Here is a 12,651-nt window from a genome sequence, read left to right as displayed (position 1 = left end):
TTCTGGATACAGCATCCAGACCTCTGTTTGATCCATTAGTGACTATTCTATTATGTCTCCTTACCTAAAAATGGTGTTCTTTCTGGCTATCACGTCAAGTTAGCAAGCTGGCTGTCTTAATGGCCTCTCTGACATGTATGGTATTTACTAAGGAGGCAGTGATGCTCAGTAACAACCCTTCCAGTAAGAAGACAAGACTTCGTTCTCTGGATGTGAGAAGAGCCTTAGTGTTTTACTTAGAAAGTACAAAGCCCTTCCAAAAACAGACAATTACTGTCCCTTACACAGAGATCTACGGGCAAGGTGCTATCGTCGCAGAGAATTTTGAACATTATTACTTTGTACATAACTACATGTTAATCTTTACAGAAGACAGCATTACCTGTCTCACCTAAAGCTCACTCTCCTAGGGCAATGGAAGCATCTATGGCCTTCTTCAAGGGCGTTCCTTTGCAGGATATTTGCCAAGCAGTGACATGGTCGTCCTACAACACATTCGCCAGGGCATTATGCTATACATTGCCAGATGGCTGAAGACATGAGTCTTTCGACAGCCATGCTTTCGGTGGCTACTGACCTCTAACTCCAGTACTCTCCTCCATGTTTTTTGGGGGGACACTGCTATGTTGTCACCTGATATGGAGCACCTACGGGGATCACTCGAAGAAGGAAGAGAAGTTACTCATCTGGGTAGTAACAATGGTTCTTCGACATTTGTCCCCGTGGGTGCTTCACTACTCACCCATCCTCCCCGCTTCGGAGCTTGTCTTGTTATGTCTTTCAGATATATACTTCTGAAGAGGCTTTGAGGAACTGGCTCAGATCCAATTGCACATGTGACTAGAAGTGTACGAAAGGCCTGGTGTGCTCCTGCACATGTGCAATCCGAATGGCAACTGCTTTGCAAATCTCTGATCTGTGGTGCTGGGGCCAGCCCGACACCTGATATGGAGCACCCCTGGGGACACATCTCAAAGAACCATCATTACTACCCAAGTGAGTAACTTCTCTTTTTCAATCTTGAAGTGAAAAAGAACTAGTAGCATGGAATACTTTAATACTAAATCCCCATGCAGATTTTTTTCCTGTTTTCTAGTATCCTGACAAAAAAGGTTGGAGATCATGAGAGATGGGAGGACCAGGTAGTACAAATTCACAGGATGAGCGTTAGTCATTTCCTTGTGCCTTGTATCCATGCCTTTCCATAGCTTTAAGTTGTGCAACAAGACATTTGAGGATTGATAGCATTAGAGAACTAACTTAGGTCCTTTTCCTACAAAGGTTTCCTACGGGTATCCTCCTCAGTATTAGTGGAATAAACGTGCTTTTAATGGGAAGAACATCTTATTCTGTCTCATTTAGTGAAATAGGCTACTTTTTGTCCCATTGTTATGATTGCATATTATAGAGTTGAATCTTTTTTTGTTGCTAACATTTTGTAAACAAGAATGCCTGCTGTGTTGCACCCTCATCTGAGCTATGTGTAATTCTGCTGAGGCCTGTCTCGATTACGGGCTTTTCTATACTGGTAGAGATGTGCAAAATCAACTTATCTGGGGTCAGCAGTCAACCCTCATACTCCTCGCTATTGCATGAAGTAGGGGAGGTCAATGGGAGAGTTTCTCCCATCGACCTCCCTCTGTATGGACAGCCAAGTAAGATAAGCCAATTGCGGATAAGTCAATTCTAACTATGCAATTGACTTACCTGCCTAGTGTAGACCAAGCTTTTGTCTTTACTCATGCTCCTTTTGCAAGTCCACAAAATAGAGCTATTCAAACCAGTCCTCCTTCTGGATCTTCAAAACAAAGCTCATAGTTACGGTTTCATGAGAGGCCACCCCCTTCTCCCGGAGCATCTCTCCTCTACTGTTTTTCAGCCCAGTCCCATGCTGGGCATACCCACTTCTCTTGAGGGGTCTGGCTACATGCTTTCCCTGAGCACCTCAGAGTGGGAGTTTGGCCTTTTCCACTGGCCTTGGCCCTGCTGATTCAGGGCCTGCAGGAGCTTTCTTACTCTCAGTAGCACCTGCAGGCATTTGCTAAGAGCACTCTCCTTTTCAAAGCCAGGATGCCTCTCATGAGGAGTGTCAGGTTTGCATAATTTTTGGTGGTGCCCAAAATGATTCCAAATCCTACCCCTCCCCCCACCTAGCTTGTAAATTGAAATAGATAGATAGATATAGATATATATTTAAAATAACATAAACATGGATTGAAAACTGTCCCTCTCTCCCTCCCCCTCAATGAACAACACCCAGGTTCCCTACACTCAGGTCACTTCCCCGCTTGGGCTTGCTGAGGCATGAGCAGCTGTGTTCTCCTTCCTTTCCTTGCCTACCCCCTGGGCTGCTTGAGGTGAAGGAGCAGCTGTCCCCTGGGGGAGTGAGCAGCAATGCCAGCTGCTTTGTGGAGCCAGGTGGGGCAGTTTCCCCACGTGGTTGCAGGAGTGGGTGCAGGAGGTGCACGGGGTAGCAGGGAAGGGGCACAGGGCATGGCATGGGGATGAGGTGCACAGGAGGGAGGTACAGGCACCTGGGTAAAGGGAGCATAGTGCAGGGAGGGAGGTACAGAGGCTGGAGAGGAGGGGAGTGTGGGGAGCCTTGGGAACTTACGGGGGAACCAGAGCAATGGGAGGTACCATGACCATGGGGGTAGGGGCACCAAAATGCAAATTTGCCCAGGCTGCAATTTTTCCTAAGGCCAGCCTTATGCAAGGCACTCATCCTAGAAGTCCTCTCAGGCAGCTGGTCAGGTGCTAAGTCGCTCCTCTCCTATTCTTCTACAGGAAGCCCCCTGTCATCACTCCCGGGTGGGTGGGGCTGGGAGAAGGGCGCTGCCAATTATGTCACATCCTCTTCCCTTCCTCCCCCCACCCTCCCACACAGGAGGTAGAGAAGCTGGGGATCACCTGCTGTGAATCTGTTGCCTCAGGCACTGATCATTTGTGGGTCCTTTGCAGCTAGCTTTCAAATTCTGAGACTTGAATCTCTGAACATTGCCAGAGAAGAGCACCAAGCCATGAATATTTATGGGGCTGGAGCACGAGCAGCCCATATAACTTGCTCTCATGACAGCATATGCAGCAAGTAATGATGCAGTAGTCTCCACTCCCTCTCACAGAAGCCAGTTGATCTGGTCTATACTCCATCCCATTATCAGATGTTGATCCTTCTTGGAAAGGGCTAAGTAGATTCTATATGGCAGGTGGCTTACCTCACCTGGATCCAAGGAACCAGGAGGTGGCTGTTTGAGGAGAGAGAGCACATTCTGGGGGCTGAGCAGCCACTCCTGGGAAGTCTGAAAGTGAACTTTGCTGTTGTTATTAATTTATTTGTTAATAGAGCCAAACCGTACCTGTGGGGAGGTGAGATTGTTGACTCTGCATGGTAACTGGACACGGCTATGGCAGGTTGAGAACAGCACTTTTACTCAAAGGTATTGTTTGTAGGCAGTGTGGTTTTTGTGCCGTTACTTGCTGGTACTGAGTACCAGCACCTCAGCAGCCCCAGCCATGGGATTGGTTGTGGGAGGAAGGAAGGGAACCAGCTGAGTACTGGCCCCTCTTTTTTTTACAACTGTTTGTGGGGAATACAAAGGCTGTAACTACTAGGGAATCAGGAGTCATTACTGCAAAATGAAGGTGCACATGAAGATCTGTGTGTATGCAGGGTCGTATTCACACTTATGGGGCAGATCCTCAGCTATTACAAAATGTCCTAGCTTGGTTAGCCTGGGAGCTGCTCCTTGATGTTTGAGAGTATTCCAGAGACCACAATAAGGATATAACTACTTAGAAGCCCCATGATCAGAAGTCCAAATGGATCTGCTGTCGGTACAGTACTTCTTGGCTCTACTTCTTTGTCACGCTAACACACGAATTCTTTGGTCCTTGATTCCCTAGATTGACTGGATTTATGAAGTCTCAGAAGGGTAGATGTGTTAGTATGTATCAGCAAAGAGAATGAGGAGTCATGTAGCACCCACAAAAACTTATGCCCTAATGAATCTGTTAGTGTATAAGGCACCGCACAACTCCTTGTTGGATTTGTAAAGTTACTCTGGAATATGTACTTTTACAGTCTGAATTACTAGCTCTTCTGTGACTGCTCATGTCCATTCTCCAGTAGGTGTGTACGCTCACCATGTGCACTGGTGCCAGAAGATTTTCCCCAAGCAGTACTCCTTGGGGTGCTCCTCTAGCAACCCCTGGAGTGACACCTCTCTGGTGCACTCTAAGGGACACTGCATGCTTTCCCTACCCTCAGTGGGGCCCAGACATCACTGCCTACTAGTCAGCACTGCTCCCCTGCCCCAGTGCCGGGAAAGAAGCCGAGGAGGGCAACAAGGGGAAACTCACCTGTGTCCCAGAAAAAAGGGAGCAAGTTGGCAGAGGAGCACAGGCCTCTGGCTCACAGTCTCTCAGTCAGAATGCAGGATCCCAGCTCAATCCATTCCACACTCTCTGAACAGTAGAACTATAAGTCACATCCAGGTGTCCAAGGTGCTGGAAGCCCTGCAGGCCACACAGAAGATACTGTTGTTGGCGGTACAGGCATCCTAGGTCATCTGTGCTATGTACCAGTTGAGGTCTCACAGATTGAGTATAGGCCTGATCCCCTCTTTTGCCTCGAGGATCAGGAAGGACCAGTAGAAGGACACCTGGGCCTCCATTATGGTGTCTTCAAAAATTTCCATGCAGTTGCAGGGATTTTACTTTTGGCACTGTTCTTTTTAATTTCTGTTTAACTAACCTCCTCATTTTTGGGTAGTTCCCCTTTCTGAAATTAAATGCTACAGTGTTTGGCTGCTGAAGGTTTTTTCCCAACACAGGGATGTTAAGTATTATTATTACGTTATGGTCACTACTTCCAAGTTGGTCCAGTTATATTTAATTCTTGGACCAGATCCTGTGCACCACTTAGACCTAAATCAAGAATTGCCTCTCCCTTTGCGGGTTCCAGAACTAGCTGCTCCAAGAAGCAGCCATTTTAAGATGAAGAAGCTTTATCTGTGCATCCCACCTTGACGTAACATGTATCCAGTCAATATGGGGATAGTTGAAACTCCCCATAATTATTGAGGTTTTTAACCCCGTTTGAACCACTGGTTACTGGTCACATGTGTCCTGGAAAGTAGCCTTCTTCCTTGCAATAATATCAGCAAGATGCGTTTCTGAACTTCTGAACCTCAAGCGTTGACCTAAGTGCCACCATATTTGGTCTTCCATAAGGACAAGGTTCAGCTCTGTACACATCTGGCTTTCCTACCAAAGGTGTCTTCCATTTGAGCGAGGCTATTTTCCTGCTTGTTCTCTGTCCCAAACCCTACTTCCTTAGCAAGCAGAGGTGCCTGCACTCATTAGACATGCAACGAGCTCTGGCCTTTTACCTCGACAGAACTAGATCATTCTGGAAATCCTCCCCCTCACCCCCAACCAATTATTCATCTCCAAGGCTGAGTGTGTGAAAGGTCAGCCTGTCTCTACCAAGGAATTTCAACTGGATCACTTTGTGTGTCTGTGCTTGCTATGACCTGGTTGGCATTCCCCTGCCACCAGTTACTCAGGTGAACTTAACTAGGGCACAGGCTTCAGTGTTGGCATTCCTGGCCCATGTCCCTATTCAGAACATCTGTCATGGTCATCAGTGCACATTTTTGCCTTTGCTTCGTGTTTTGCCACTGTCTCCCAAACTGGCGATGATGCTGGATTTGGCAGGGCCATCCTGCAGCCTTCTCGTTCCTGACTCTGGCCCATTTTTGAATGGATACTGCTGATAGTCACCTATTGTGGAATGGACAGGAGCAAGCACTCAAAGAAAAGTCAGTTACCTGTTTCATAATTGGTGTTCTTCAACATGTGTTGCTCATGTTCATTGCACACCCCACCCTCCTTCCCCACTGTCGGAGTTTCTGGAAGAAAGAAACAGAGGGAGCATGCAGCGACCCTCATACCAGAGAGTCACCATTACAGGGATTGCTAGAGGTGCTGGCCTATCAGTACTGCTAGGGGAAAAGCTTCCAACACTGGTGCATGGGGCGAGTGCACTCACACATATTGAGCAACACATGAGCAACACATCTCGAAGAACACCAGTTACAGGTGTTTTTTTCTGCTTTAACAGAGCAGCAAGCAGTGTGGGAACTGACCCAAGCCTCAGGGAGTGGCATTGGCATAGATGGTGAAGTACTATCCTCTTTGGAATTGGCCCAGGTGAGTAGGGACTGATTTTTAACCTTTTCAGTAGTATTCTGCCCAACCGCTGTAGTCAGAAAAATGGGGATGTTGAGCGTTATATCTGCATTAAAAAAGCTGTTCAGACAAAGGAATTTGTTTCCACTGGAAAAAGTTGATAGTCCACAATTATTCTACTGTACTCAGGCTTCTGGATCTTAATTTTTAAATCTTAATTGCTCTGGCAATAATATTGTATCTTTTAAAATGTTTAATGCCCTTTGTAGAACAGATTTGTCTTCTCCGCATCAGTTGAGAGATTTAACTTTGTGTTATCACATCCATATTTCTCTTTTTACATGTGGGGAAGCCTCTGTAAGGTGCAAGAGCATAATTTGTCCAGACCTTTTTCTAATGCCGTGAAACCTTGTGAAGTAAAGCTCTCTACTTGTCTCACGCTCAGGCATTTTCCACTAGATGGCACCATTTTTTGCCTGGTTGCCCCTTAAATCTTTCTCCATGAGGTTGTTATTAATGATATAGTTCCTGGCCTGTACTGGGAGGGCAAAGTAAGTGGCCACTCTCAAGGGGGTACATCTCTGTAACAGTGAGCCATTCCTTTGAGACTCTCAGAACGAATTGTCCATAATATTACCTTACCTTCAGGCACATCACTTCTCTGCTTTTGCTGCAAAGACCCTCTGAAAGAGAGTCCAAAGTTAATTCTGCTTTTAAATACGTGCTTGTTTTTTCCTAAAGGAATGTTGCACTACTGTTTTTTGTGGATGTGGTAATACAAGATATTTTGTTTAGTATGTCAGAAACTGAGTTATGGAGGTAAGGCTGTAAGGGACCACCAGGTCATCTAAGCTATTCCAGGCCGCCACCACCACCCAGCACCTTCCCACTAAACCTAACAACCAGACCAGCCAAAGTTAGAAGGAAGAATTACAGTCCACAAATGATTCTTCAAAACACCTTATTGACTAAGCACAGGCAGAAGCCAGACCGTTAAACCCTTGCTTTCATGACCAGCACGTAATGCCTACTGGCCAGTGCCAGCTTTCTATCATCTGATTTCAGCTCTGTCTGGACCCATAATACTTTTGTTAACTCAGTTCTGACCTCTTCCAAGGAAAGAATGCTAGTTCCGCTAAATTATGGGGGTTGTTGGGTACAGGAGTAATAAGTTCAAATCCTGCTATTCTCTGAGCTGTGTACTGCACCATACTCCAATATGACATGTTTATGCTGTCTTAAGGTTTTACACAGACAATCAAATTGTCAAATAGATGCACATACGTTACCAGTCTAGCTCCCATTATTGCTGTACGTTCTTATGAGCAGTCTGAGCAGAGGGTTTTGTGCTGTGCTTTCAACAATTCTGCAAGTTCTTTAACTGCGAACACATATATGGGGTGTTAGTTACTACAAAGTAAGATTTATAGTAACTTATAGAGCTGTGTGGCTGCTGCAAACCTAGATTTCAGTCCATAGTACCATGGTCAGAGACCAGTTGTGGTACACAGTGGGTGTCTCCAGCTAGATGCCGAGGGCTTTCAATTCCCATTGAAATGAAACGAAGCTGAGGTTGTTTGTACTTTTCAGGAGAAGCTTGGCACATTCAGATGCAATTGGAACCCTAATTCAGTTATTCCCACTGACCATCCTATTTGGGCCACAGAGTGCACCAGCGGATTTTTGTGTAAGAGGAAGAGTAACTCCAAATCAGCGGTGTACTGGAAAATCAGCTAGCAGCGTACTTTGAGCAGTTACTGAGTCTATGTTGAGTATTACTTGATAATCCCCAGTGCTGAGAGCATGGCAAGATAGAATAATTTAGGGCTCACGCCTGCTGTAACTTGCCACATTTTTGCAAGGTGACCAGTAGTATAAGGAAATGTAAAATGAATGTCTTTGCTTGTAGTTTCACAATGCTAACCAGCTGGCAGCTTGGTGTTTGCACTACATCTGCACCAATTACAACAGCGTTTGTTCCAAATTTCGCAAGGAAATAAAAACTAAATCTCCAGGTAAGACCATATGCAATTCCCGCCCCCACCCTCACCCCCACATCTGTTCCTGCCCTCTTTTCTTTCCCTGTCTGTCTTTTGAACATTAGTTCAACTAAACTATGATGGAAAAGTAGTGTTCTCTTTGTGTCAAGTTCTTCTGATGAGGTAACCAAAGAGTTAAAACCTTTGTTCTACCTCATGGACCAAGAGTTACACGTATAACTCCATTCAACTGCATTAAGAGGATGAAATGTCCCCCTGTGCTTCACCTTGAAAAACATGTTCGGTGTCTAAATGTATTTTACATTCTTTCATTGTAGAGTAATAAACTGTGCACTTTACTTAAATTGCTTTTTTCTGAGCCTGTCTCAACATTTTACAAACATTTAGATTGGGATGAGCAAAGTAAGGGAAGGCCCCTTTGGGGCGGGCATGAAATTTTGTAAGGGGACCACAGCATGATCAGCTGCTGGGTCTCAGGTTCCATCTCATCAAAAGTGTTGAAATATGTTACTGTTTTTGTATATGTGTATTCACTTTTATATACCAATTAAAGTTTTTACATTCTACATACTTATTTCCTTATGTATGTGGACAGGCAGGGCTTTTTTTTCTGGCGTAACACAGTGGAATGGAGTTCCAGCACCCTTTTTCCCCTAGAACACCAGAAAAATTTTCACCACTGGTTTCATGACAGCATGGGGACCGAGGCATTAAATTGAACACCCTAGCCCCCAGGAGGTATCATCAGACTTAAGGTTCATCACCATTTTTTCGAGGAAAAAAAGCACTGCTGATAAAGATTTTTTTTTTTTCGTATGAACGTAACCAAAATTTGTTGGTTTGGATTACATTAGACAGGTTGGGGCGGGAAGCTGCTAACTGCAGGGACAAAAAGCAGGACCTGACACAAAGGCTGTGGCAACACTAGTCCCCTCCTTTCAGAGGGTGCATGGTAATGAGGCACTTCAGCAGATGCTAACGAGGCACTGCCATGAATATGCAGCACCTCAATAGCATAATGGTGGCCACATGTGCTTCAAAAGTGATGCTTTTGAAATGCACACTGCCTTTGTAGCTGGTGGCCTTTCGAAATGACCCCGATTTCAAAAACCGCTTCTTCCCAAAACCAAATGTATGCATCTGACAAAGTGGGTCTTTGCCCACAAAAGCTTATGCTCCAATAAATCTGTTAGGCTACATTTACACTAGCATGTTTTGCTGACAAAACCCCAGTTTTGTCAACAAAACTGGTGGAACATCTACACACAAAATGTGTTTTATCAGCAATTGCTTCACAAAACTCAGCTCTTTTGCTAGCAGAATTCTGCCTCTCAACCATGAGGCATAATGCTGCTGTCAACAGATACTGTCAACCAAAAAGTTGTGTGGATGCCCGGGGGGCCTTCTCTCGACAGACAGGGCATCCAGAACAATGGGCAGCCCTGTCTGCTGTGCTTCTGCAAGCCTGTTTTGTCAAGAGAGCGGCCAGTAGTCTGACTGCTCTGTTGACGAGCAGAGCACTCTTCCAACTGGCATCTGTGTGTGGCCGCAATCTGTTGACAGAAATTTTGTCAGGAAATCTCTTCCGACAGTGACTTCTGTCTACAGATCACTGTAGTGTAACCGTAGCCTTAGTCTATAAGGTGCCACAGGACTTCTCATGGTTTTCACCCCTGATTTAGATAATCCATAATAGCATTGCACTGATACAGCTAAGTATCTTTATGTCCATTTTGCTGGTGGTTAACATGAGGCACAGAAACAATAATGAGTTAATGAAGTAAATGTCTTGCATGCCCTACTTTAGATTGAGTCAAGATATGTGTCCCAGGCTTAGTATCCGAGTAACTTATTATCTTTATTTTTTAAATCAGATAATCAGGAATATTTTGAGAGACATCGCTGGCCTCCTGTGTGGTACTTAAAGGAAGAAGATCACTACCAGCGTGTTAAAAAGGAGAGAGAAAAGGAAGATATTGCACTAAATAAACATCATTCAAAACGGAAGTGGTGCTTCTGGAATTCCTCTGCTCTAGTTGCCTGAGCAAAGCAAATATATATAAACACTTCAACAGTGTAATTATAACACTGCTTTAAAATTATTCTTATTGTTAGAAATAAGATGTAGTTCAGGTTCCTGGCACTGATTTTATTCCACATTTTGCATTTGTCATTGTTAGGGTCAAAAGCACAAGCTTACCCATAGTAACCCAGGAATAGTTCACATACATTGATATGTATATTTTTGTTTTGTGAGCAAAATAAACATTTATCATTATTACATTTCTTTTTATACAAACAAATCCAGCATTAATGTTTCAAACTTCAAATTGGGAAATATTTTTATACTGTCTCGTATATTCTGTTTAAATATGAATTCTGGGTATTATCACTTTATTTTACAGACCACAGAATAATCACACTGTAGCTTTATTAATTAGATTTTAACTATGCTTATGTGAGTACAGCTATATATAAGTAAGATCCATTCTTCATAGACAATCTTCTGTTTTAAGTGACCAGTTTAAAAGACTCCAGTGACAATTGTCATCTTAGTTAAAAAACAGCTTCTATGAGGCTACCTGTTTTTGTTCCTAAGTCCCATGCACTCATTAGAGGGTTATTTCTTTTTTCTAAAGTAAAGGGGTATAATAAGATCCAATAATGGCAAGCTATAAAGTATTTAATCTTTGTTCATCTGAATAATAGGCAGTATAATTACCTGTTCAACTGCAGGAACATGGATTTTTAATATTTGCCATGTAAGTACATCTAGTGATTCTCAGTAGTCTGAGGTTTTAAAGATCTACATTGAAGAGGATAATTTTAAAATCATTAGAAGGGCTTATTAATTTGTACCTTTATGCAGGGCAAACTCATTATGGACCTGAATACAAAAAGCAGATGTGGTGGTAGCTTTGAAATTACTCTATTACCACTGGTTACTTTTTGAGGGCCCAATTCTGCAGTCATTCCTCTGTCAGAACTCCTTTTTGCTTCAACGGGGTTATGTAGAGCAGAAACAAGTAGATACATTCATCTATTGGTGATGTAGCATCTTACAAATGAAGAATGATCTTCCCCATACAATCATATCTTAATTTAGTCAATTGCATCTTGTAGTTCTTCCCAAGTGGAATGCAAAGATATAGATTCACTATTATAAATTAGATTACACATTCCTTCTGGAAGCAGATATTCAGTAAATAAAAATCTCCATATTGTTTAATTGGTGGGAGGGGAAAAGTCTGCCAGAGTTTTGACATTTCATGTGGGTTTATGATTTCCTAATGACTGTCACTACAAACTTGCAATATTGCATTAGAAAAATATGAGACTGCGCTGCTTTGAATAGACCAAACTCAAACACTTCTAGTATTATAATATAGAGCATATGCAGGCCTATGAAGTGTTTCAGGCACAGCTCTGTAACTGAGGTAGTATTATGTTACCAGTTTTGTTAATGCTGTTTTCTGCAGGCAGCTCAGCATACTAATGTGAAAAGCTTTTGAATTTTATTCTTCCTATTTTTGTAGATAAGGCAGTAAGTTGAAACCTGAGTGCTGCAAGTCAGGAAAGACTTCAGACTGAAAGCCATACACACTTCCAAATAGCCAGCCTCAGGGCAGAGCTCGTTCTTGGCAGATTCCTCCCTAGGGCTAGCACCCTAGAAGCTACCTATACGGGCGCTGCAGAAATTTCTGTACAGAAAACAGGTGACAGACTTCAACACCTATAAGAATGAACCCTGTGCTGTGATAAAGAAGGGCTGCAGAAAAAGGATGACTGTAAGTGTATCCACTTTAATTCCTAGCCAGTAGTGTAAATTGTGGAGGAAAGAAAAAATGAGAGAATAAATGTCCAGACTAGGATGTAATTAATATCTCTTCATTCATAAACTAGTAACAGATCATGGCTAACAAGTATTGCTACTAGGTTTTACATAACCAAAGCTATTATACAATTGTAATTTTGTCAAACTGTAATGGATAGGTAAATGAACCTGGGGGTATATGCAATAATATCCAGTTGTATTAGTCATCAGCTACAATAACCAAGTGGCTGGTTCATTTGGTTAATTCTATCTATGGCCTTTAATCTCGGTGGTTATTTGTGTTTTTTATTTTGAAAATAAGTCAATAAAACTCTTTAGTTATAAAATGTATCCTACTTCTTTCAATCAGCTTTCTAAATACTGTATAAAGCACCGCACATTTTTATGGTGTTTGTCAACATTCAATAGTAGTCACCGATGTGTAACAAAGCAGTGTATTGAATCTGTGATCACATGCCATATCAAAATTCAGTTAAGAATGCTATCGGAGAGCCACTTCCATTTGTCTTTATTGACTGGAAAAAGAATATCAAAGTGCTTGCCACTTCATATAAAGCTGCAAACCAGACATTTTCCTGTCACTTTGTCACAATATTCATAATACTTAATCATCAGGTTGTCACC

General features: G+C 43.0%; 1 protein-coding gene across 5 annotated transcripts in view; it reads left to right on the top strand.

Moving 5' to 3' along the window:
* RHOBTB1 (Rho related BTB domain containing 1) overlaps positions 1-12,347 on the top strand; it is a 106,711-nt gene extending 94,364 nt beyond the window's left edge. For 3 of the 5 annotated variants that reach the window (XM_075000150.1, XM_075000151.1, XM_075000156.1), the window contains 3 exons: positions 6,125-6,213; positions 8,102-8,207; positions 10,067-12,347. In XM_075000150.1, coding sequence (XP_074856251.1) covers positions 6,125-6,213; positions 8,102-8,207; positions 10,067-10,236 — 365 coding nt within the window. In that variant the 3' untranslated portion in view covers positions 10,237-12,347. Of the gene's footprint in view, positions 1-784; positions 948-3,343; positions 4,772-6,124; positions 6,214-8,101; positions 8,208-10,066 lie in introns of those variants that run through there. The other 2 variants (XM_075000152.1, XM_075000153.1) reach the window with 2 other exon arrangements.
* Positions 12,348-12,651: the final 304 nt, after the last annotated feature.

This window comes from Carettochelys insculpta, chromosome 7, assembly GCF_033958435.1.
Source record: "Carettochelys insculpta isolate YL-2023 chromosome 7, ASM3395843v1, whole genome shotgun sequence".
In the NCBI taxonomy this organism is placed as follows: domain Eukaryota; kingdom Metazoa; phylum Chordata; order Testudines; family Carettochelyidae; genus Carettochelys; species Carettochelys insculpta.
This window is presented reverse-complemented; position numbering and strand designations above follow the sequence as displayed.